This window comes from Anolis sagrei, chromosome 1 (genome assembly GCF_037176765.1).
Source record: "Anolis sagrei isolate rAnoSag1 chromosome 1, rAnoSag1.mat, whole genome shotgun sequence".
NCBI classification, from domain to species: Eukaryota; Metazoa; Chordata; class Lepidosauria; order Squamata; family Dactyloidae; genus Anolis; species Anolis sagrei.
In genome coordinates this window covers 228,615,228-228,637,647 of record NC_090021.1, presented here as the reverse complement: position 1 = coordinate 228,637,647, position 22,420 = coordinate 228,615,228, and the positions used below count along the sequence as shown (strand labels likewise).

At 44.0% G+C, this 22,420-nt stretch overlaps 1 protein-coding gene across 1 annotated transcript; it reads right to left on the bottom strand.

Moving 5' to 3' along the window:
- Positions 1-1,162: 1,162 nt before the first annotated feature.
- Positions 1,163-22,347, bottom strand: LOC132773990 (keratin, type II cytoskeletal 8-like). Its single transcript, XM_060773615.2, has 9 exons — positions 21,942-22,347; positions 16,088-16,296; positions 15,903-15,963; positions 15,387-15,482; positions 14,732-14,896; positions 13,159-13,284; positions 11,611-11,831; positions 6,532-6,581; positions 1,163-1,249 (listed from the first exon to the last, which is right to left on the bottom strand). Exons 1-9 carry the CDS (start codon positions 22,344-22,346, stop codon positions 1,242-1,244), a joined length of 1,341 nt encoding a protein of 446 aa, XP_060629598.2. The 5' UTR covers position 22,347; the 3' UTR covers positions 1,163-1,241.
- Between the last annotated feature and the right edge of the window lie 73 nt (positions 22,348-22,420).

The window sequence follows — 22,420 nt, the reverse complement described above, 5'->3', positions numbered from 1 at the left end:
CCAGATGTTTTGGATTACAACTCTCATAAGACCTGGGCATTTTCTATGTTGGATGTATCTACTGGAAGTTTTACTCCAGGACATCTGGAGGGGACATGGGTCCCATTTCCAATGCCATATAATGCAGTTGCCTTTCTCTTTGGTAGAGACAGCCTGATTTCATTAATAATGTTCTTCAGTAAACCAAGGCTAGTCTCCTAAAGCAATGTAGACCCTTTTGATTCTCCTTTTACTGATGCCAGCAGACTAAGGGCATATTTTTTATTACAGTCTTGTAGTGGTTTTGCAGCCATTTTCCATTCACAGAACTCTGGGAGTTGTAGTTCTGTGACTGAATCTGGAAATGAATAATTGAATTACTCTCCGCATAAAAACTCCACAGAGAGTTTGCATTTCCCAGAAAGTGAATATGCTTATTAGAAACCTAATATAAATGTAACATATAGAAGTGTCTTAAGTGACTAGCAAAGAGAAGTGATATTGACTGCTGAGCTGGACTTCTCCCTATGCTACCATTTCAGCAACTACTGGGGATTATTGCTGCTTTCCCTGTGTAGATACAACCCTTCAACCACTTCTGATGATATTCTCCAGACCCTCTCCATGTGGCTCAAATCCCATCTTTTAAAAACTTGAGATTTTCATCTGCCTGCAGTCTAAGAATGTGCGTACTTGGCACAACCCCTCATACATGTTATCTGGAGAGGTCAAAACCTCCCACTTCAAAACAGACAGAAGAAACCTATGACGCACAGGCATGTGAGGAAGAAAGTGTCTGGGAGACCAGGGACTCAGCACACAGTGCTTCTATTAGAACTCAAGTTGGAAACGATGCTGAGAAGGAAACATTCCTTTATGTTCCCACATGAAATGTTATGAGGAAAGCACAAGCTGCATCATCCTGCTGGGCCATCTGTGATAGATTGGGGAGATACCAGCTAGTAAAAGAAGGCTGAGATATGTAGGCAAGGTCATCATCAGGAGCCAGAAATTTTAAAATAGCTATTTATTCCGAAGCCTGCAAATCCAGTTGCTCTTTTTGGCTTGCTCCACTCACGGCTACATCTCTGAGAGGTGACTGGCCTCAGAAAGGACCTTCCCATCCTTGGTCTCAATGGTTTTGATCAGCAAGGGCCTCTTCAGTGAGCTGTTGGTGGCAAAGGCAGTCCCCGCAGTCCCGTTGTGGGATGGTAGTGGTGCTCCCTGAGTTAGGAGCCCAGCTGCATAAGCAATGGATGGGTTTAGAAATCTAGGTTAAGAGATCAGAGAAGGAAGGATTCAGAGAAGAGTTCCATACTGGCTCCCCAGAATGATTTGAGAAAGAAGAGGAGATCAGAGGAATCTTCCAAGCAAACCAGACAGTTACACCCCAGAGTCAGAAGGCCAACAGTCCCTTGCATCAATCAAAAGATTAATGTAGATTTGCTGAGGGCAAGAGTAAGATCTAACTTAAAGAATCACAGTTACCTGACAGGGAGACATTTCACACACTGACTGATGTCCTCATTCCATCAAAGTTCAGATGGAATGGATGAGCAAGGATGAGGATCCTCCACACACTCAGTGTTGATGGATAGCTCCTCCCATCATCCCTCACTACTGGCCATACTGGAGGATGATGGGAATTGGATAGTAAGGTGATGGGAACTGAAACCCAATGGCCTCTGAAAGGGCAAAGGTTCTCCAACACTTCTTATCTCAGGAAAGAGAAAGATGCACTGGATTGCAGTGAGGGAACATTTTCCAGCAACTTTACAAAGGAATGTAATTTTGGAAATATGTTTAGCACATCCCTCTGTCCTGTTTGGGTAATTTTATATATAACTGAAGAGGTAACAAAGGGCACAAGAAGTGGCGGCCTTGGAATTCACCTATTCATATTAAAATTAGAAACATACAGTTAACTGGTAGGCCAATATGCAAGTCTACCAGAGACTCTTAGGACAGAATCAGGCTCATGCTAAAACAGACATTTACAAATAATCTACATCAGCCAATTTTTCCAGGAATGAGAATTTTCAAAGTTTAAATTTGAATTTGCTTTCAATTTTTTGATTTTTTATCATAATTTTTTCATGCTTTAAATTTGTTTCTATCTCCTGATTGTTTCTATTTTTGGCACATTTTCAATATGAAATTGCATCAGATCTCAATGGTCAGATACTAATAACCGCTCCTTAAAAATAACCACATTTTAATCACCACTAAGTGCTATTACATGCCATTTTCCAAATATTAAATGAAATCTATATCAGTTAACACATATGAGATCCCAGGAGTTTCCCAAAGCGTTTGAGGGCACATTTCAGTTTCTTGCACACATTACTTGCAGGTCCTCAGTGATTGTGGAGAAGGGTCCTTCCCAATGAATTTGCCAACCACGGTGTCCACATAGGATTTTGTTTATTCTAAGGAACACTCACAATTTCCAATGCATAATGGTGAGGTATTGCTGATCCAGCAAAGGATCACCGCCTTGTCGGGGCGCTGGAGCTTGAGCACCTCAATGATGTCATGAGCGAAACCGTGAAGGGACACCCAAGACGGGACGGTTGTGGCAGAGAGGTCAGACCAAGCGTGATCCCTGGGGAAGGCAATGGCAAACCACTCCAGTATCCTTGCCAAGAAAACTAAATGGACCAGTACAACCAGAGATATGTCGGTATGCCATTGGAAGATGGGACTCCCAGGTCGGAAGATGGCCAAAATGCTACTGGGGAGGAGCAGAGGATAAGTTCAACTAGCCCCAGATGTGATGACGCAGCTAGCTCAAAGCCGAAAGGAAGGCTAGCGGCCGACGGTACTGGAGGTGAACGACGAATCCGATGCTCTAAAGATCAACACACCATAGGAACCTGGAATGTAAGATCTATGAGCCAGGGCAAATTGGATGTTGTTATTGGTGAGATGTCAAGACTAAAGATAGACATTCTGGGGGTCAGCGAACTGAAATGGACTGGAATGGGCCACTTCACATCAGATGACCACCAGATCTACTACTGCGGACAAGAGGAACATCGAAGAAATGGAGTAGCCTTCATAATTAATAAGAAATTCGCTAAAGCGGTACTTGGATACAACCCAAAAAATGACAGAATGATCTCAATTCGAGTGCAAGGAAAGCCTTTCAACATTACAGTGATCCAAATATACGCCCCAACCACAGCTGCTGAAGAAGCAGAAGTAGATCAGTTCTATGAGGATCTGCAGGACCTACTGGATAATACACCAAAAAGAGACATTATCTTCATTACAGGAGACTGGAATGCCAAGGTGGGAAGTCAAATGACAACTGGGATCACAGGCAAGCATGGTCTGGGAGAACAAAATGAAGCGGGACGCAGGCTGATAGAATTTTGCCAGGAAAACCCGCTGTGTATAACAAACACTCTCTTCCAACAACCTAAAAGACGGCTTTATACATGGACTTCACCAGATGGTCAGCACCGAAATCAGATTGACTACATCCTTTGCAGCCAAAGGTGGCGGACATCCATCCAGTCGGTGAAAACAAGACCTGGGGCTGACTGTAGCTCAGATCACGAACTTCTTATTGCCCAATTTAGAATAAAACTAAAGAGATCAGGGAAAATACACAGACCAGTTAGATATGATCTCACTAACATTCCTAGCGAATATACAGTGGAAGTGAAGAACAGATTTGAAGGACTAGATTTAGTAAACAGAGTCCCAGAAGAACTATGGACAGAAGTCCGCGACATTGTTCAGGAGGCGGCAACAAAGTACGTCCCAAAGAAAAAGAAAACCAAGAAGGCAAAATGGTTGTCTGCTGAGACACTGGAAGTAGCCCAAGAAAGGAGGAAAGCAAAAGGAAACAGGGATAAGGGGAGATATGCCCAGTTAAATGCGCAATTCCAGAGGTTAGCCAGAAGAGATAAGGAACTATTTTTAAATAAGCAATGCATGGAAGTGGAAGAAGACAACAGAATAGGAAGGACAAGAGACCTCTTCCAGAAAATTAGAAACATTGGAGGTAAATTTCAGGCAAAAATTGGTATGATAAGAAACAAAGATGGCAGGGACCTAACAGAAGCTGAAGAGATCAAGAGAAGGTGGCGAGACTATACAGAAGATCTGTATAGGAAGGATAATAATATTGAGGATAGTTTTGACGGTGTGGTGAATGAATTAGAACCAGACATCCTGAGGAGTGAGGTTGAATGGGCCTTAAGAAGCATTGCTAACAACAAGGCAGCAGGAGACGACGGGATCCCAGCTGAACTTTTTAAAATCTTAAAAGATGATGCTGTCAAGGTGATGCATGCCATTTGCCAGCAAATATGGAAAACACAAGAATGGCCATCAGACTGGAAAAAATCAACTTATATCCCCATACCAAAAAAGGGAAATGCAAAAGACTGCTCCAACTTCCGTACAGTGGCCCTTATTTCTCATGCCAGTAAGGTAATGCTCAAGATCCTGCAAGGAAGACTCCAGCAATACATGGAGCGAGAGTTGCCAGATGTTCAGGCTGGATTTAGAAAAGGTAGAGGAACGAGAGACCAAATTGCCAATATCCGCTGGATAATGGAGAAAAGCAGGGAGTTTCAGAAAAACATCTACTTCTGCTTCATTGACTATTCTAAAGCCTTTGACTGTGTGGATCATAATAAATTGTGGCAAGTTCTTAGTGGGATGGGCATCCCAAGCCACCTTGTCTCTCTCCTGAGGAATCTGTACAAGGACCAAGTAGCAACAGTCAGAACTGACCACGGAACAACAGACTGGTTCAAGATTGGGAAAGGCGTACGGCAAGGCTGCATCCTCTCACCCAACCTTTTTAACTTGTATGCAGAACACATCATGCGATGTGCGGGGCTGGATGAATGCAAAGCTGGGGTGAAAATTGCTGGAAGAAACATTAACAACCTCAGATATGCAGATGACACCACTCTGATGGCCGAAAGCGAGGAGGAGCTGAGGAACCTTCTAATCAAGGTGAAAGAAGAAAGCGCAAAAGCCGGGTTGCAGCTAAACGTCAAAAAAACCAAGATTATGGCAACAAGAATGATTGACAACTGGGAAATAGAGGGAGAAACCGTGGAGGCCGTGACAGACTTTGTATTTCTAGGTGCAAAGATTACTGCAGATGCAGACTGTGGCCAGGAAATCAGAAGACGCTTACTTCTTGGGAGGAGAGCAATGTCCAATCTCGATAAAATAGTAAAGAATAGAGACATCAGACTGGCAACAAAGATCCGCCTAGTCAAAGCCATGGTATTCCCTGTAGTAACCTACGGATGTGAGAGCTGGACCTTAGGGAAGGCTGAGCGAAGGAAGATCGATGCTTTTGAACTGTGGTGCTGGAGGAAAGTTCTGAGAGTGCCTTGGACTGCGAGAAGATCCAACCAGTCCATCCTCCAGGAAATAAAGCCCGGCTGCTCACTGGAGGGAAAGATACTAGAGACAAAGTTGAAGTACTTTGGCCACATCATGAGGAGACAGGAAAGCCTAGAGAAGACAATTATGCTGGGGAAAGTGGAAGGCAAAAGGAAGAGGGGCCGACCAAGGGCAAGATGGATGGATGGCATCCTTGAAGTGACTGGACTGACCTTGAGAGAGCTGGGGGTGGTAACGGCCGACAGGGAGCTCTGGCGTGGGCTGGTCCATGAGGTCACGAAGAGTCGGAGACGACTGAACGAATAAACAACAACATTGCTGAGTGTGAATCCTAAAACATGCTCAAGAGGGTCTTAATGAGGTATGATCATAGGCTGAAATGATGAAAAAGTTTACCTGAAGTAAATAGTTGAAAGCCATACCATTGTGCCCCAGGGCCCTTCCAGACAGGCCCTATATCCCAGGATCTGATCACAGATTTTCTGTTTATCCCAGATTATCTGGCAATGCAGACTCATATAATCCAGTTTAAAGCAGAAAACCTGGGATCAGATCCTGGGATATAGGATCTATCTGGAAGAGCCCCCAGTTATCAGTGTTGCTGAATACAGTGGGCTCTCAGTAGTTACCAGAGTTTGATTCCATGACCTCCCATGAATACAAAATTCATGGTACATTATATCCAATGCAGCCCTTTAAAATATTTTTCAAGCTGTAGATGCAGAATCCATCAATACAGAAGACTGACTGTCTTACATACATTACACATTAACAATTAAAGAGCACCATCAGTATCAGATGGCCAGTTATCAAATGTTGAGTGCCAAATGTGAATGTTAGATATTCCAAATGCAGGGGCGTGGAGCCATAATTAGAAATAGATATTTCAGAGGACATGTTCTGAGTACTAAGGGGTTTTGGCTCTCTGTCAGGACATGATCAGAATCTTGGGGAAGAAACCCAGAAAATCTGGAAGGATTCATAGGCAAGTAATAAAAGAAGGATGAAACCACATTATCAGCAGTCTCCAGAGAAGAAATGAGGAATGTTGTAGCACCAGCAGTGTACATGTTTGTATTTGATGAAACATTTCATCATGCCTTTTAACAAATAGATGTACTGGTATTATGAGGAATCCCACATACTGATCATAGCAGGGGCTATACTCACCCAATTTGTCAATAGCACTGTATTGATTACTTGGAGTCTGAACAGCCATCCTGAGAAAAGAAACAACAGAATGCTTCAGAGCTTGGGGATGGATCTGGCCTAGATGTTACCCTATTTCAGATAGAACAACAAGTGCCATGGAGCTGTGGTGGCGCAATAGGTTAAACCCTTGTGCCAGCTGAACTACTGACCTGAAGGTCAGCGGTTCGAATCTGCGAGACAGGATGAGCTCCTGTCAGCCCTAGCTTCCCATGTGGGGACATGAGAGAAACCTCCCACAGGATGGTAACACATCTGCGCATCCCCTTGGCAACATCTCTGTAGACGGGCAATTCCCTCACACCAGAAGCAACTTGCAACTTGCAGAAGCAACTCAATTTGCTTCTGATATGAAAATAATAAAAAAACAAAACAAATGCACAACCCCAGTTAAGACCAAACAAATTTTTTTTGGCAAATGAGACAGATATAGCAGTTAAATACACTTACTTACTTACTTACTTAGGCGATCCCTCGTTGGACGAGTAAGATGGTCTTTCATTATGGATTTCCCTGTGGGTCCGTATGTGGCTGTGGAGCCCTATTCTTGCTCTGCATCTTCTTCCGCAGTGAGGGCATTGGTTTCCAGGTGGAAGGCGTTCCCGGTCGGGGTTGGCTTGACGCGCCTTCCTCCTGGCACGTTTCTCTCTTTCACCCTCCACTCGTGCCTCCTCGAATTCTGCAGCACTGCTGGTCACAGCTGTCCTCCAGCTGGAGCGCTCAAGGGCCAGGGCTTCCCAGTTCTCAGTGTCTATGCCAGAGTTTTTAAGGTTGGCTTTCAGCCCATCTTTAAATCTCTTTTCCTGTCCACCAACGTTCCGTTTTCCGTTCTTAAGTTCGGAGTAAAGCAACTGCTTTGGGAGACGGTGGTCAGGCATCCGGACAACGTGGCCGGCCCAGCGGAGTTGATGTTGGAGGACCATCGCTTCAATGCTGGTGGTCTTTGCTTCTTCCAGCACACTGACGTTTGTCCGCTTGTCTTCCCAGGAGATTTGCAGGATTTTCCGGAGGCAGCGCTGATGGAATCGTTCCAGGAGTTGCATATGACGTCTGTAGACTGTCCACGTCTCACAGGCATAGAGAAGGGTTGGGAGGACAATGGCTTTATAGACAAGCACCTTGGTCTCCCTACGGATGTCCCGGTCCTCAAACACTCTCTGCTTCATTCTGGAAAATGCTGCACTTGCAGAGCTCAGGCGGTGTTGTATTTCGGCGTCGATGTTGACTTTGGTGGAGAGGTGGCTGCCAAGGTAGCGGAAATGGTCGACATTTTCTAATGTTACACCATTAAGCTGTATTACTGGCATTTGAGAGGGATTGGCTTGTGACTGCTGGAACAGCACCTTGGTTTTCTCAGTGTTCAGTGACAGGCCGAGCTTCTCGTATGCTTCTGCGAAGGTGTTTAGAGTGGCTTGTAGATCTTCTTCTGAATGCGCACAGATGACATTGTCATCAGCATACTGGAGTTCTATAACAGATGTTGTTGTAACCTTGGTTTTGGCTTTCAGTCTGCTGAGGTTGAATAGCTTGCCATCTGTCCGATAGATTATTTCCACTCCGGTGGGAAGCTTCCCATCAACAAGGTGAAGTATCATAGCGATGAAGATGGAGAATAAGGTTGGGGCAATAACACATCCCTGTTTGACACCGGATTCCACCTTAAATGGGTCACTTTGGGAGCCACTGCTGTCCAAAACTGTTGCCATCATGTCATCATGGAGGAGCCGCAGGATGTTCACAAATTTGTTAGGGCACCCGATTTTGTGGAGGATGGTCCAGAGAGCGCTGCGATTCACTGTGTCAAATGCCTTTGCAAGGTCGATGAATGCCATGTACAGGGGTTGGTTTTGTTCCCTGCATTTTTCTTGGAGTTGTCGTGCAGTGAAGATCATGTCCACGGTTCCTCTGGAGGGGCGGAAGCCGTTCTGGGATTCTGGGAGGGTGTCTTCTGAGAGGGGCAGAAGGCGGTTTGCAAGGATTCTTGCGAGGATTTTCCCAGCGGAGGTTAGAAGGGAGATACCTCGATAGTTTCCGCAGTCTGTTCTTTCCCCTTTTTTGAAGAGGGTGATGATGGTGGCGTCCTTGAAATCTGCTGGGATTTTCTCGGTCACCCACACTTTTTCTATGAGCTGGTGGAGTTGGTGTGTTAGCTCAGGTCCTCCCTCTTTAAAGATTTCAGCAGGGATCCCATCTGGTCCACTGGCTTTGTTATTCTTCTGTTGGCTGATGGCATTGCTGACTTCTTCCAAACTAGGCAGTGCTGCAAGCTCATCCCTGGTTTGTTGTTGTGGGATTTGTGAGAGGACCTCTTCGGCCACATTGGAGCTGCGGTTCAGGAGGCTTTGGTAGTGTTCTTTCCAACGTAGTGCAATTGAGTTTTGGTCCTTCAGGAGTTTGGTTCCATCTGATGAGCGTAGAGGCTGTATGCCATGGTTTCTTGGTCCATAGATTACCTTTGTGGCTTTGAAGAATCCCTGAGCATTATGGGTATCTGCCAGGTGTTGGATTTCTTCGGCCTTCTTTGTCCACCAGATGTTCTTGAGTTCTCTTGTCCTTCTTTGGACCTCAGCTTTTGCACTACCATAGATCTTTTTCTTAGCAGCACAGTTGATGTCTCTCTGCCATGCTTGGAAGGCTTTCCTTTTCTTGTCAATTAGCTGTTGAATCTCGATGTCATTTTCATCAAACCAGTCTTGATGTTTCTTGGCTTGGTATCCAATAGTTTCTTCGCAGGCTTGGATGATGGAGGTCTTCAGTTTGTTCCAATGTTCCTCAACATTTTCGGGGTGTTCTGTGGGTAGATGGTCCTTGAGTGCTGTTTGGAGATGGGCTCGCCTGGAGGGCTCCTGAAGGGCTTGGGTGTTCATTTTGCGCCTTGTCTTCCTTCCTTGGAGTCTGCGCTTGGGGGCGATCTTGATAGCCATCGAGGATCGAATTAGCCTGTGGTCGGTCCAGCAGTCGTCAGCACCTATCATGGCTCTTGTGAGGAGCACGTCACGGCGGTCTCTGGCGCGTGTGATTACATAGTCTAAGAGGTGCCAATGCTTTGACCGGGGGTGCTTCCATGATGTCTTGAACTTGTTTTTCTGGCGGAAGAGCGTGTTGGTGATGACAAGGTTGTGCTCCGCACATTTGGTGAGAAGCAGGATGCCATTTGAGTTGCTGTTTCCAACCCCGTCTTTTCCAATGGTCCCTGGCCACAGGTCGAAGTCTCGCCCGACTCTTGCATTGAAGTCCCCCAGGAGGATGATTTTGTCCTCCTTAGGTATCCCCGATAGGACGGTGTCCAGCTGACAGTAGAATTTCTCCTTGATGTCTTCGTCAGCATCTAGTGTTGGTGCGTAGGCACTTATGATGGTTGCCCGTTGGTTTTTGGCAAGATCGATTCGGAGGGTTGAGAGTCGTTCGTTGATGCCAGTGGGTGCTTCGGACAGATGTTTCATCAGATCATTTCTGATGGCGAAGCCAACTCCGTGCATTCTTTGGTCTTTTTCGGGCAGTCCCTTCCAGAAGAAGGTGTAGCCTCCTTTTTCTTCCTTCAGCTGTCCCTCTCCTGCTCTCCGGGTCTCCTGAAGGGCTGCTATGTCGATGTTGAAGCGTCCCAGCTCCCTTGCAATGATGGCAGTTCTGCGTTCGGGGCGTTCACTGCCACTGTTGTCCATCAGAGTCCGTACGTTCCACGTACCGAAGTTCATTTTTCTTTTTTGGCCGCAGGGTGGTGACCCCACTGGACGCGGCAGTCCAGTCAGGGATGAGTGAGGCAGACTATGTTTGGGGCACCTTTTCTAGCCCCCTCCCCATGTGGGGTGAGCAGAGTGGGTCCTCAATAGGGCTGCTCAGTCGCGGATACAGCTGCCGAACTACTCAACTGCCTCGGACCTTGAGGTAGAACGACTGAGTCCGTACCCACCGCCCATGTGCCAGTCTGTGACTAGGGGCTTCCAGATTTCACAGTCCTGCCCCCGTCGCCACTCGCTGATCGCCATGGGACTTTGGTTGCTTGGTTTTTATTTTCTTTGGAAGACGCCTGTGCGTGGATTTTTTTAATGTGTGGAGGTCAGTGCACAGCTGATCAACACACAGACTTCACAGAGTGAGGTTCCACTGGTGATGTAGTTTAACACAATGACCGTGGCTTCTCAGTCTGTTGCAGCCTTCTTCCGCCTTCGCAGCCGTTGTAACATGTACCATGTTATCCTCCGCCTGCTCCGCCGTTGAGGTCTTTGGGTCTTCAGACTGTGCTTGGTCTGGAACCTCCCCCGCAGCCACTCCTGGGAGTGCACGACTCCAGTTGTTGTGCCTACAGGTTCATCGGAACACGCAAGCCCCCTCACCACGACAAGGTGACAGTCCATCGAGGGGGAGTTAAATACAGCTGATTACAATGCAAACAATTAGCTGGTATTTTGGATTTATTTTAGTAGCAGTCCACATTGCTCGATTCACTCTACCTAATAATTTCCTCAGTTGGGAAATGCTTGTGGTATATATCTTACAGCTGTCCTGGCTTGGATAGTCTCTATTGATCTTCTGTCATCTAATTTTTTACCAGTTTTTAAAATGTCCCAGTGTTTCATTCCTTCTACTTTTGTCCTTCATCCTCAAATTATTTCAACTGCTGCATACTGAGTTGAAAGTATAAAAATAGTTTGTACTCAGATAACTCATTGTGATGATGGTTGAAATGACAAAAATATTAATAAGAGAAACATAAAAACCAGGAGAGGCTGCAGTAGTGTATGTTTGTCTAAGTTTACAGGTAAACTCAATACTTTGCCCCCAATCCTATCCTTACACAGAGTTAGGTGAATACAAACTATTCCTGCACTTTGTACTCAGTTTGTAGCAGTTGGAGTAGTGAGACAGAACAAAGGGGAAAAAGTGTTAGATGGAAATTAAAACAGGGACATTTTAAAAACAACGGAATAAGTGGGACAGTCTCTTCACATTTTTTTCCTTGCTGGCATTTTGTGAGCTGATGCATAACAATACGCCACCCATTCACAGCAGGTCTGTCCACAGTTGGAGCCTCTGTCTTACCTATTCTCTTCCCCTTCCAGCAGTTTCCTGTATGTGGCAATTTCAATATCAAGAGCCAGCTTGATGTTCATCAGCTCTTGGTAGTCTCGTACTTTCCCTGCCATGTCATGCTTGGCTCGCCTCAGTGCCTCTTCCAGGTCTTGGATACTGGCTTTGGCATTTTGTACAGCATGCTCCCCTTGCTCTTCAGCCACTGCCACAGCATTCTCCAGGTTGGCTCTCTGAGCATGAGAACGGCAAAAAAAATGTGGATTTGCATTTTTGTTTGGAGTGAAGCTTCTTGGAAAACCAACTGCAATCAATAAGGACTTCATCAGACACATCCTATGAGTGAGGGGGCAGGGGAAGCAGGGGAAAGCAGAGGAACTCCATTCGGTCCCATTGAAGTCCATCTTCTGTCATCCCACGCCTTTCCCTCCCACCCAACTCCTCAAAAGGCATTCCGAGCTCTGCTTCTCTGCAGAGTGGAAAGGGAGTCCCACAGTCCCACCAGAAGTGGCCTTATGTCATGTGATGGCCTCCATGGGACCTTGTTTCAGCAGCATAGAAAAAATGGAGAGAAGACTGATCTGATGAAGTCCTAAGAGAGAGACAAAGCCCTGGCACATGACAGTCAACAAAGTATGATGGAGAAGACCCTGACTATTCTTATTTATTTATTTCCTCAATTTTTATCTCACCTTTCTCATGATATAGGGACTCAACGCAGCTAACAGTGAACATGAAACAATACAATATAACTTTAAAATAAGCAAATATGTGCAATTATGAATATAAAAATTAAAAATTAAATATTTGTGTCACAAAGTGCACAAATTAAAATGCAATACAGTTCAAAATTAGGCACCCCCACCCAATCCTACTTCCAGCATCCCTAGCAGCTTGCCCCTCACCATTCACTAAATACCTGATGGCAGCTACACCATAGCTGTTTACATCTCTCCTGCAATCCCCCTACCTGTTTACATATGGCAGAAGAAGAATTTCAAGAAGATTAGGAAGAAATAGGACTAATTCCTTAATAATAATAATAATAATAATAATAATAATAATAATAATAATTATCACACAGTCCTAAACGCTTGGGAAGTGTTCGACTTTTTGTGATACCAAATCTAGCATATATATCTCATACAGCTTGAACAGCTGTTATCCAGAATCCCAAAATCTGAAATACTAAAAAAATTGGCAACCTGGGTGGCTGACATAGTAGCATCTTTGCTTTCTGATAGTTCAATGTACACAGAGTTTGTTGATACATAAAACTATCTAAACTACTGTATTAAATTACCTTCAGACTATGTGTATAAGATGTATATGAAGTCCCAGGCATTTCAGATAAAAGATATTCAACCTATATATTCAAGGATGGCCATATCATACTAACAAAAATTATATGGAAAGTTTTAAATAAAAACAAAATAAAGAACAATTTACTGCTTTTCATTTGTAGACAATATCAGATGCTTCACTCTGCCTACTGGGAACTCCAGCCTTGCCAGTCTCTACAGCATTTCATTCATGCCTAGTATTTTGGCTAAAAATTACCTGATTCTTCAAGGCCTCAATTTCCCCATTGACACGCTGGGCATAGCGAGTCAGTTCAGCAATTTGCCCCTTGGTCCCTTTCAGCTCTTCGTGGTGCTTCTGGGTCTGTCTTGCCATGTCATCAAACTGGTGGATAAAGGGAAGAATTATTGGGAGAGTTTACCCAATGGGGTTATTAGCATGCTATGTACAGCAGCACAGGTCAAGACTCATCACAAAGAATGTTTCACTTGTCTTGTTGGTTACAATGAGCCATGAATATTCAGCTAGAGGCCTCCCAAATTTTAATAAAGGTGAAGTAGTTGCCATAGTTGAGTGCCAGCATGATGTCGTTTTAATTTGGGTTTGGGGTTACCGGTGACACAATGAGTTAAACATTTGTGCCATCAGGACTGCTGATCAAAAGGTGAGTGATTCAAATCCGGGGAGCGGGGTGAGCTCCCATATGTCAGCTCCAGCTTCCCATGCGGGGGCATGAGAGAAGCCTTCCACAGGATGGTAAAATATCCGGGCATCCCCTGGGCAGCATCCTTGCACACGGCCAAGTCTCTCACACCAGAAGCAATTTGCAGTTTCTCAATTGGCTCCTGATACAAAAAATGGGTTTGAATTCCATTCAGCTATCAAACTCATCTTAGAATTGACGTAAGTAGGAAACAACTTGAAGGCACACAAGAAATTATCATCGCTATGTCAAGAATTCAGCCATTCTTTTTAAAGTTCATTTAAAACAAGTCAGGTATTTCAATATTAATTGTCTGGAAAAGCTGAGTTGTTAACATTCAATATTTATGATCAAACATTTACACTGTATGGAATATTGAATGTTAATAATTCCATAAATAATAGACTACTGAGAGGAGCAAAATATTTGCACTTGAACTGCCATAAGACATAAGGATGAGGGCTGTAAATCTCAAATCATATCCATTTGATATGAAATATGGAAACAGATGTGAAGGTGGGTGACACTTAAATTATCTTGGGCAGCAAGAGTAGCTGTGATGAATTTTCTTAACTATGTCTAGATATTCCAAAACCTGTACCACTGCAGTAGAAAAGGAAACTTAGGTAAGATATAAGCAATGATGAGATATTACAATAATGTTTTAAGTTTATATTTTAACATTTTCGAATAAAAAGAAGAGAGGAGACGAATGCCCATCTTGCTAATATTAAATGATGATTTAGGATTGCCTACATTGTCATGAGGACTTGATTGAGGGATAACTTGAACGCTTTTCGATTAAGCGAGAGCATCATTCAAAGCTCTGCCCCGGCACAGAGAGAGATATTGGTCAGGAAATACTGGTAAGAATCTCATTATTACGGAATTGATTAAAATTTATCATCAAATAGGTTTGTTTATATTTTCAGTTGTGTTTTTATTCACACTGAATATATTATGATAAGATCATTTGAATTATCATCTGAAAGAAGAGGAAGAACAAAATGGAGTATGTGCCACCAATGTTTGGGAATGTACATGTACTTCTGTATGTGCATGTGCACATATGCATGTATGAAATGTGCTATCATGATATGAATGCATGCTAATGGAAACAAAACTTGCCTTGTTCTTGTACCATTGCTCGGCGTCCTCACGGCTTTTGACTGCCATAGCCTTGTACTGTTCTTTCACCTCATCAATTATGTGTTTCATCTCCAACTCCCGGTTGTTGTCCATCTCCACAGTGACCATTGCATTTTGAATCTGAGATTGTAATTCACGGATCTCCTGGATGGGGATAGAGAAAGAATACAAATAACTAAATGGCAGGGGAAGGTGGAATTCCAGAATAGTTCAGATGGGAAACTGGATAATGTTGAGGATAAGTCCAGGCCTTGCATTTATTTACCTTCCTACAACGCTCCTCTGAGAGTTTGCTGACTTAGAGATGGAAGTGAGAGAAGAATATCCCTTCCACAGTGGCGAAATGGGTTAAATAAACCCTCGTGCTGGCAGGACTGATGACTGACAGGGCAGAGGTTCAAATCTGGGGAGAGTAGGCTGAGCTCCCTCTGTCAGCTCTAGCTCCCCATGCAAGGACAAGAGAGAACCTCCCAAAAAGGTGGTAAAACATCGGGGCATCCCCTGGGCAACATCCTTGCTGATGGCCAATTCTCTCACACTAGAAGCAACTTGCAGTTTCTCAAGTTGCTCCTGACATGAAAAAAATCACTTATAATTAACGCTGTCATTACAGTTCCTCCCACCTGGAACCCACCTCTTCAAAGAGCTGCTTGAGGTATTTGATTTCATTGGAGATCCCTTCTACTTTAGACTCCACATCCACCTTCTGCAAATAGATGTCATCAAGATCCTACAAAAGGACAGACATGGTTACCAGACTTATGAGAACATTTTTTTCATTACTTGGATCCCAAAAGTTTGTGTGTACTAATCCAAAGTGGGGTGCTCCCTGAGGCAAAGGACAAAACTGTGCCTTCCTTTCATTTCACATAGAAAAGTTGAAAGGCATTATTTCATTAAACCCACAATGGAAACAAGAAAGACATATAGCATACATGAGGCAATTGAACATAGATAGTAAAAGGGAGGTTCATAGCAATCTCTTGAACTTCTGGAGCAGATGTCAAAAATCCAATCATAAAGCAAGACATCATAAATGCAAGATATGTGTTCGAGGACATGGTGGAGGTGGAGTTGGAGGTGTGGTGGAAGGATGCTCTCCTATCAATTCCTTTTGGACATCAATGTTATTTCCATGTCTTGGACTCACCTTCTTAGTGATCACAAATTCATTTTCCAGCTGATTGCGCCGATTGATTTCATCTTCATACCTACAGGTCAGAGAGAGGAGAGTCCATGTATGGAGTATAATGGGAAACACCACACAAACACTTTCGGTAACGTCTGATAATGGATCAATCACCCCCTCACCTCATTGGCCCCTCCAAAACCTACCTACTCTTCAGTTCCTCCAGAAGGGCCTGAGTGTGATCCAATTCGTTTTGCAACTTCACCTTGTCCTGATTCAGTGCATCAATTTGCTGCTTCAGGGGCTGGCTGTGGGCTGTCATGATGCGTCCCACATTGGATTTGTACTGATCTTTGCTTTTCAGAAGCCTCAGCTGTGTTTCCAGCGCTTTGTTTTGCTGCTCAAGTTTCCGCACCTTAGAAAATAGAGAGCAAAAAGAAAAATAATAATGTACCATGGATAAGAAACCCTTTCCCAATATTCATTTTGTACTGGATTACCGTGCTATTGTTGGTAGTCCTTAAAAGCCACTCTGCAAGAACTCATAATTCTGAGTTGAATGCATTCTTCAGAAATGCAACCTGTGTGAATGGCCAATGGAAGGAACTGATATATTTATTGGCCACTGCTCTTGTGCACTGGTCTGTGGTAAGGCTGGCCTCCTCGTTGCATGCACATACACCAGTATGAAATGAATAAAGTCCGTGTTCAAACTTTAATAGCCAAGAATAAGTATTGGCAGATGTAGCTGCAAGAAGAGAACTCCACTGTTGTGGCTGCCTCTGCCAATGCTACCCCACAAAAGACTATCTCTTAAGCTAGGCAGTGCCCCAGCCAAAAGGCTTCTGAGGCTGGATCTACACTGCATTATATGGTCAGTATAGACCAGGACTACACTGCATTATATGGTCAGTGTAGACCAAGACAAGGAGCCCCCAGTGGTGCAATGGGTGAAACCCTTGTGCTAGCAGGACTGAAGATTGACAGGTCAGAGGTTTGAATCTGGGGAGAGCATGGATGAGCTCCCTCTGTCAGTTCCAGCTCCCCATGCAGGGACATGAAGCCTCTCACAGAATGGTAAAACATAAAAAAACAACCAGGCATTCCCTGGGCAATGTCCTTGTAGACAGCCAGTTCTCTCACACCAGAAGTGACTTGCAGTTTCTCAAGTTGCTTCTGACATGGAAAAAAAAACAACAGCAAAAAAACAATGACTGCACAACTTGGGGCACTCCAGTTGTTTGGGCCTCCACCTCACAGAAGTTCTAGCCAGTTGTTCCAATTACAGAAAAAAGTCCAAAGCACCCAAAGGGCCAAAAGCTGTGCAGTTTATTTCTATTGTCATATGAACTGTCATTGCAGAAACACTGAAGAAATTGATTTCACACATGTGTTAAATTGGAGTAAGAGCATGCATAGCTTTCCCCTCCCATTCCTATTCCAAGTCTCTCACTGGGTTGGAGGGCACTGCATGCTTTTTTCATTTGAACTAAGATTTCAGATTTGAGGGAGCTCAGCCAAACCTTTTGTAAAAGCACAGCCTTTTCTATTTGACATATTTCTCCACCAGGGGGCGTAAGACTTCTTTATTTCATTGTTCATTCAGGAGTGAGGTTTGGGCCATAAGTATCTCACATCATATTTATATACAGATTTGAAGCATACAGATATTTGAGGTAAATATACAATCTATTGGGCAAAGCTGATAAAAACACCCAACATCCTGGAGATTAGTTGCAATGTTGTTTCACTCATTCAAAGGATTTTTTTTCCAGAAACTATTTATTTATTTATTGTGTCGGAAGAAAATTGAGAATACAATTGTATTTAAAAATACAAACAAAGTGTGGCATGAAGTTAAAAACGTGGCATGATACAAAATGGCCACTTAGAGTGCCTCTGGTGTTGCTATAAGAAGGTCCTCCATTGTGCATGTGTCAGGGCTCAGGCTGAGTTGTAATAGGTGGTCTGTGGTTTGCTCTTCTCCACACTTGTGTGTTGTGGGCTCCACTTTGTAGCCCCATTTCTGAAGATTGGCTCTGCACCTCGTGGTGCCAGAGCACAGCCTGTTCAGTGTCTTCCAAGTCACCCAGTCTTCTGTGTGCCCAGGGGTGATTTTCTCATTTGGTGTTGGCCACTGATTGAGGTTCTGGGTTTTAGCCTGCCACTTTTGGACTCTCGCTTGCTGAGGTGTTCCTGTGAGTATCATAGATCTTAGGAAGCTGTTTCTTGATTTAAGGCATTGGCATGCTGGCTGATATCTGAATAGAGGGTGGACAGGACATGTCACTGCCTTGGTCCTTTCATTATTAGCTGCTTCTTTCCAGAGGATGTCAGGTGATGCAATATTAGCTGAACAGTATACTTTCTCCAGTACTGTGGGGAGTAAACACCTAGAGCATTCCTTTTTGGAAGTTTTACCATATCTTAGAAAATTTCTGGATTCATTTGTCTAATGGATTTTTGCATGAATCTACTTTTATAGCCTACCCATATAATAATCCCTGATATTTGCAAGAAAACTGCAGTGTGCATTAGAGTGAACAGAAACAATTGGCTGAAAGATCTATCCAAAGTAAATATTTTATTTATTCCACTTATATGCTGCTATTCTCCTGCTAAGGAACTCAAAGCAACTTACAAAATTTAAAATATAACTTTAGCTTAAAATGCCAAAATGCTTGAAGGATAAGGTGAATAGTTCTTCTGCCTCTGAATCAGGGAATGTGGAAAAGTACAGCTTATTTTGCAAAGGGGATAATTTTCCTCTTCCGCACGAGAAGTTCTATTAAATACATGAAGCCTTTAATCTGACTTTCCCTATAGGGTGTTCTTCTAATTGATTGAATAGCGGTTCTCATCATCCTGCACCCAGCATGTACTAGATAGGTACAGGGAGAGTTGGCTTGCATCTGGAAGGAACTCAGTTGAAGACGGCCAATTTAAATCCTTCATTCCTCTGTAAAATTTAGTTGTGTATAAAACACTCCTCTCTGCTATAGGAATGCTAAAAATTACCAGAACATTGTGAAATGTTTCTTCAGATGATGTGCCAGTGCTGTGAAGTTGTTGACTCAGGAGGAATAAACACTGTGACTGCAACAAAATCAAACCTTTTGTGCTTCAGTTCAGGGCTAAGAGCACTTGATCTTCCTTTGTTGGACTGGTTATAAATGTATGTGTGTGCATGCATATTTGCCTTCATTTAATAATAATAATAATAATAATAATAATAATAATAATCTTTTATTTATGCCCCGCTACCATCTCCCGAGGGACTCGGTGCGGCTTACAAGAGGCTGAGCCCAAATACATCAATAAAAATTTATGAATTATGGCGACTCTAAACAAAATCTATCATGGGGTTTGTGTTTTGGCACGATTAGTTCAGAAGGGTTTCATAGAATCATGGAGTTGGAAGAGACCTTGTGGGCCATCCAGTCCAACTCCTGCCAAGAAGCAGGAAAATTGCATTTAAAGTACCTCCAACAGATGGCCATCCAGCCTCTGCTTAAAAGCCTCCAAACAAGGAGCCTCCACCACACTCTGGCACAGAGAGTTCCACTGCTGAACAGCTCTCACAGTCAGGAAGTTCCTCCTCATGTTCAGACGGAATCTCCTTTCCTGTAGTTTGAAGCCATTGTTCCGCGTCCTAGTCTCCAGGGCAGCAGAAGACAAGTTTTCTCCCTCCTCCCAATGACTTCCCCTCACATATTTATCCATGGCCCTCATCATGTCTCCTCTCAGCCTTCTCTTCTGCAGGCTAAACATGTCTAGCTCTTTAAGCCGCTCCTCATAGAACTTGTTCTCCAGACCCTTGATCATTTTAGTCATCCTCCTCTGGACACATTCCAGCTTGTCAACATCTCGAGTGAATACGTCTTTGAAGATTATATAGAGGAAAAACTTCCCATGGACACAGCAAGTTCCTGGAATTTCATCTCATATGTTGTGTAGGAGATGTGGAAAAGAGAGTTCTGGAGCTGTAGGGATTCAGTGATACCAAGCCAGGCAACAGGTCTATCTGTGTCAGTACTGCCTGTACCAGATAGCAGCAACTTTTTAGGGTGAGAGAGAAGAGTCTAGCATGAAGTAACCAGAGATGTTGGGACTGAACAAAACCCCAGGAGAGACCACCTTACAGTTACCATAAACAGGAAATGACTTGAAGGCACACAACAATCAATTTGTGGACTGCATCTGTGCATCTGACAAAGCATTCTGCAATCTATGAAAACTCGTGCAAAGCAAAATTTCCATCTTTAGAAAGACACATGACCTATGTTTTGCTCTCATTTCAAACAAAATGCTTGCCTTTGCAGTGTTAACCACACACCATGCATGTCTTGTTTGATCTTAAATCAGTGGTTCCCAACCAGTGGTCTGTGGACCACCAGTGGTCTACGAGAACGAAAATATGGTCCACAGACTCACCATTACTACACTGTTGCCTCAAAACCACACTGCAACTAGAGTAACTGGTCTCATAAAATCCTCTTATAGTGCTGAGGCAACAGGGATGTTGGGAGGGGAGAGGCTGACTACCCACAAAAAATTACTACTACCACATCAGCTCTAGATGATTAAATATGGTTTCCTTTGGGTGAGCAGATGGCGACTACTGGATGGCATATGCTCTATCTCAGAAACTAGGGCTGATATGGTCTATCCAATGCAGTTTTCTAAATTAGTACCCCAAACTCTATGCACAATGGAGGACCTTCTTATAGCAACACCAGAGGCACTCCAAGTGGCCAGTTACTGATTAAAGGAAATTTAATAGAATGCCAAGTTTTTAAACTTTGTGTTTCCTCAAATGCATCACAATTGTACCCTTGATTTGCTCCTGATACGATAAATAAATAACCCAAAATAACCTAACCAAATCTAACCCTTCGTAACCCTTTCAATACTAATGGTGGAGAGTGGTCCTTGGTCAAGTGGTCTTTGGTCAAAGTCAAGGGTCCTCAAAATAAGGCCTGGGGGCTGGATACGGCCCTCCAAGGTCATTTACCTGGCCCTCGCTCAGGGTTAACCTGTCTGAAACAACTTGAACTCACACAACAACAACAACAACAACAATCCTATCTCATCAGCCAAAAGTAGGCCCACACTTCCCACTGAAATACGAATTAGTTTATATTTGTTAAAATTGTTCTTCATATTAATTATTGTATTGTTTTAAAGTGTTTTTTGCACTACAAATAAGATATGTGCAGTGTGCATAGGAATGCGTTCATGTTTTTTTCAAATTATAATCTGGCCCTCCAACAGTTTGAGGGACTGTGACCTGGCCCTCTGTTTAAAAAGTTTGAGGACCCCTGGTCAAAGTGGTCCCTGGTAACAAAAAAGTTGGGAACCACTGGTTAGATGAAAGGTCTTCTGTCTGCTTCTTTCTTCCTTCCTCTTTCTCTCTGTCTGTTTATTTATTTGTCTCTGACTGACTCTCTTTGTGTGTGTGTGTGTGTGTGTGTGTGTCCCTGTCTGTCCCTTTGTATCTCTCTCTCTCAGTCTGTCTATGTTCTGCATCACTCTTCCTCCCTTTATATCAAGGTGCATCTACACTGCAAAATGAATGCAGTTTGACCCCCACTTTAATGACAATTGCACAATGCTATGGGATCCTGGGAGTTGTAGTTTTACAAGGTCTTTACCCTTCTTTGCCAATGAGTGCTGGATCCTCATCAAAGTGCAACTTCCCTGATTCCGCCCTTTGTGTTTGATTTTTATTATGTTATTTTGCACTGTTTATTTCATTCTGTTATTTTATGTATTTTGCTGTGATGTAATTTTTCTGTTGTTTTGTTTTGTTTCTAACTTCTTGTATTATTTTTGGGCATGGCCTCATACAAATAAGTTTGTATTTGTTAAAATTGTTCTTCATTTTAATTATTGTATTGTTTCCCCTTTGTGGAGATGGTGGCGGGGTATAAATAAAGTATATTATTATTATTTGTTATTCCATAGGCTTGAGCCATGGCAGGTGCCGTTCTACCCTGTGCTGATGCGCCCTCTTCTGCCTGTTCCTCTCTCTCCCTCTGAGACATGAAGGGCCAATACCTTGTCGATGAAGGAGGCGAACTGGTTGTTGAGCCCCTTGATCTGCTCCTTCTCCTCCGTGCGGATCTGGTGCAGTTTGGGGTCGATCTCCAGGCTGGGCAGCGAGGAGATGAGGAAAGCGGGCGAGGCCGAGAGGGAAGCTCCGCCGGCCCCAGCCCCTCGGAAGAGCCCCGGCTGGAAGGCCCCCGGGCTGGCTCGGTACCAAGAGCTCCGGTTGGGCAGGGAGCCCTGGGAGCGGCTGCTGAAGCTCAGGCTCCCCGCGCGGGGATAGGCGAGGCTCATGCTGGAAGTCCCCAAAGACAACGCTGGGAAGGCGGCGCCGCCCGGGGAGAGGCTCCTATTTAAGACCAAGGAGGGCCAGAGGCTCCACCTTTCCCCACCTGCCGAATCCCCCTTCCACAACATCTCACCCACACTGCCCCGCCCCTCCAGCCAAGCCCATCCAATGGCGTGCCTGTAAGGGAGAGCACCGACCAATC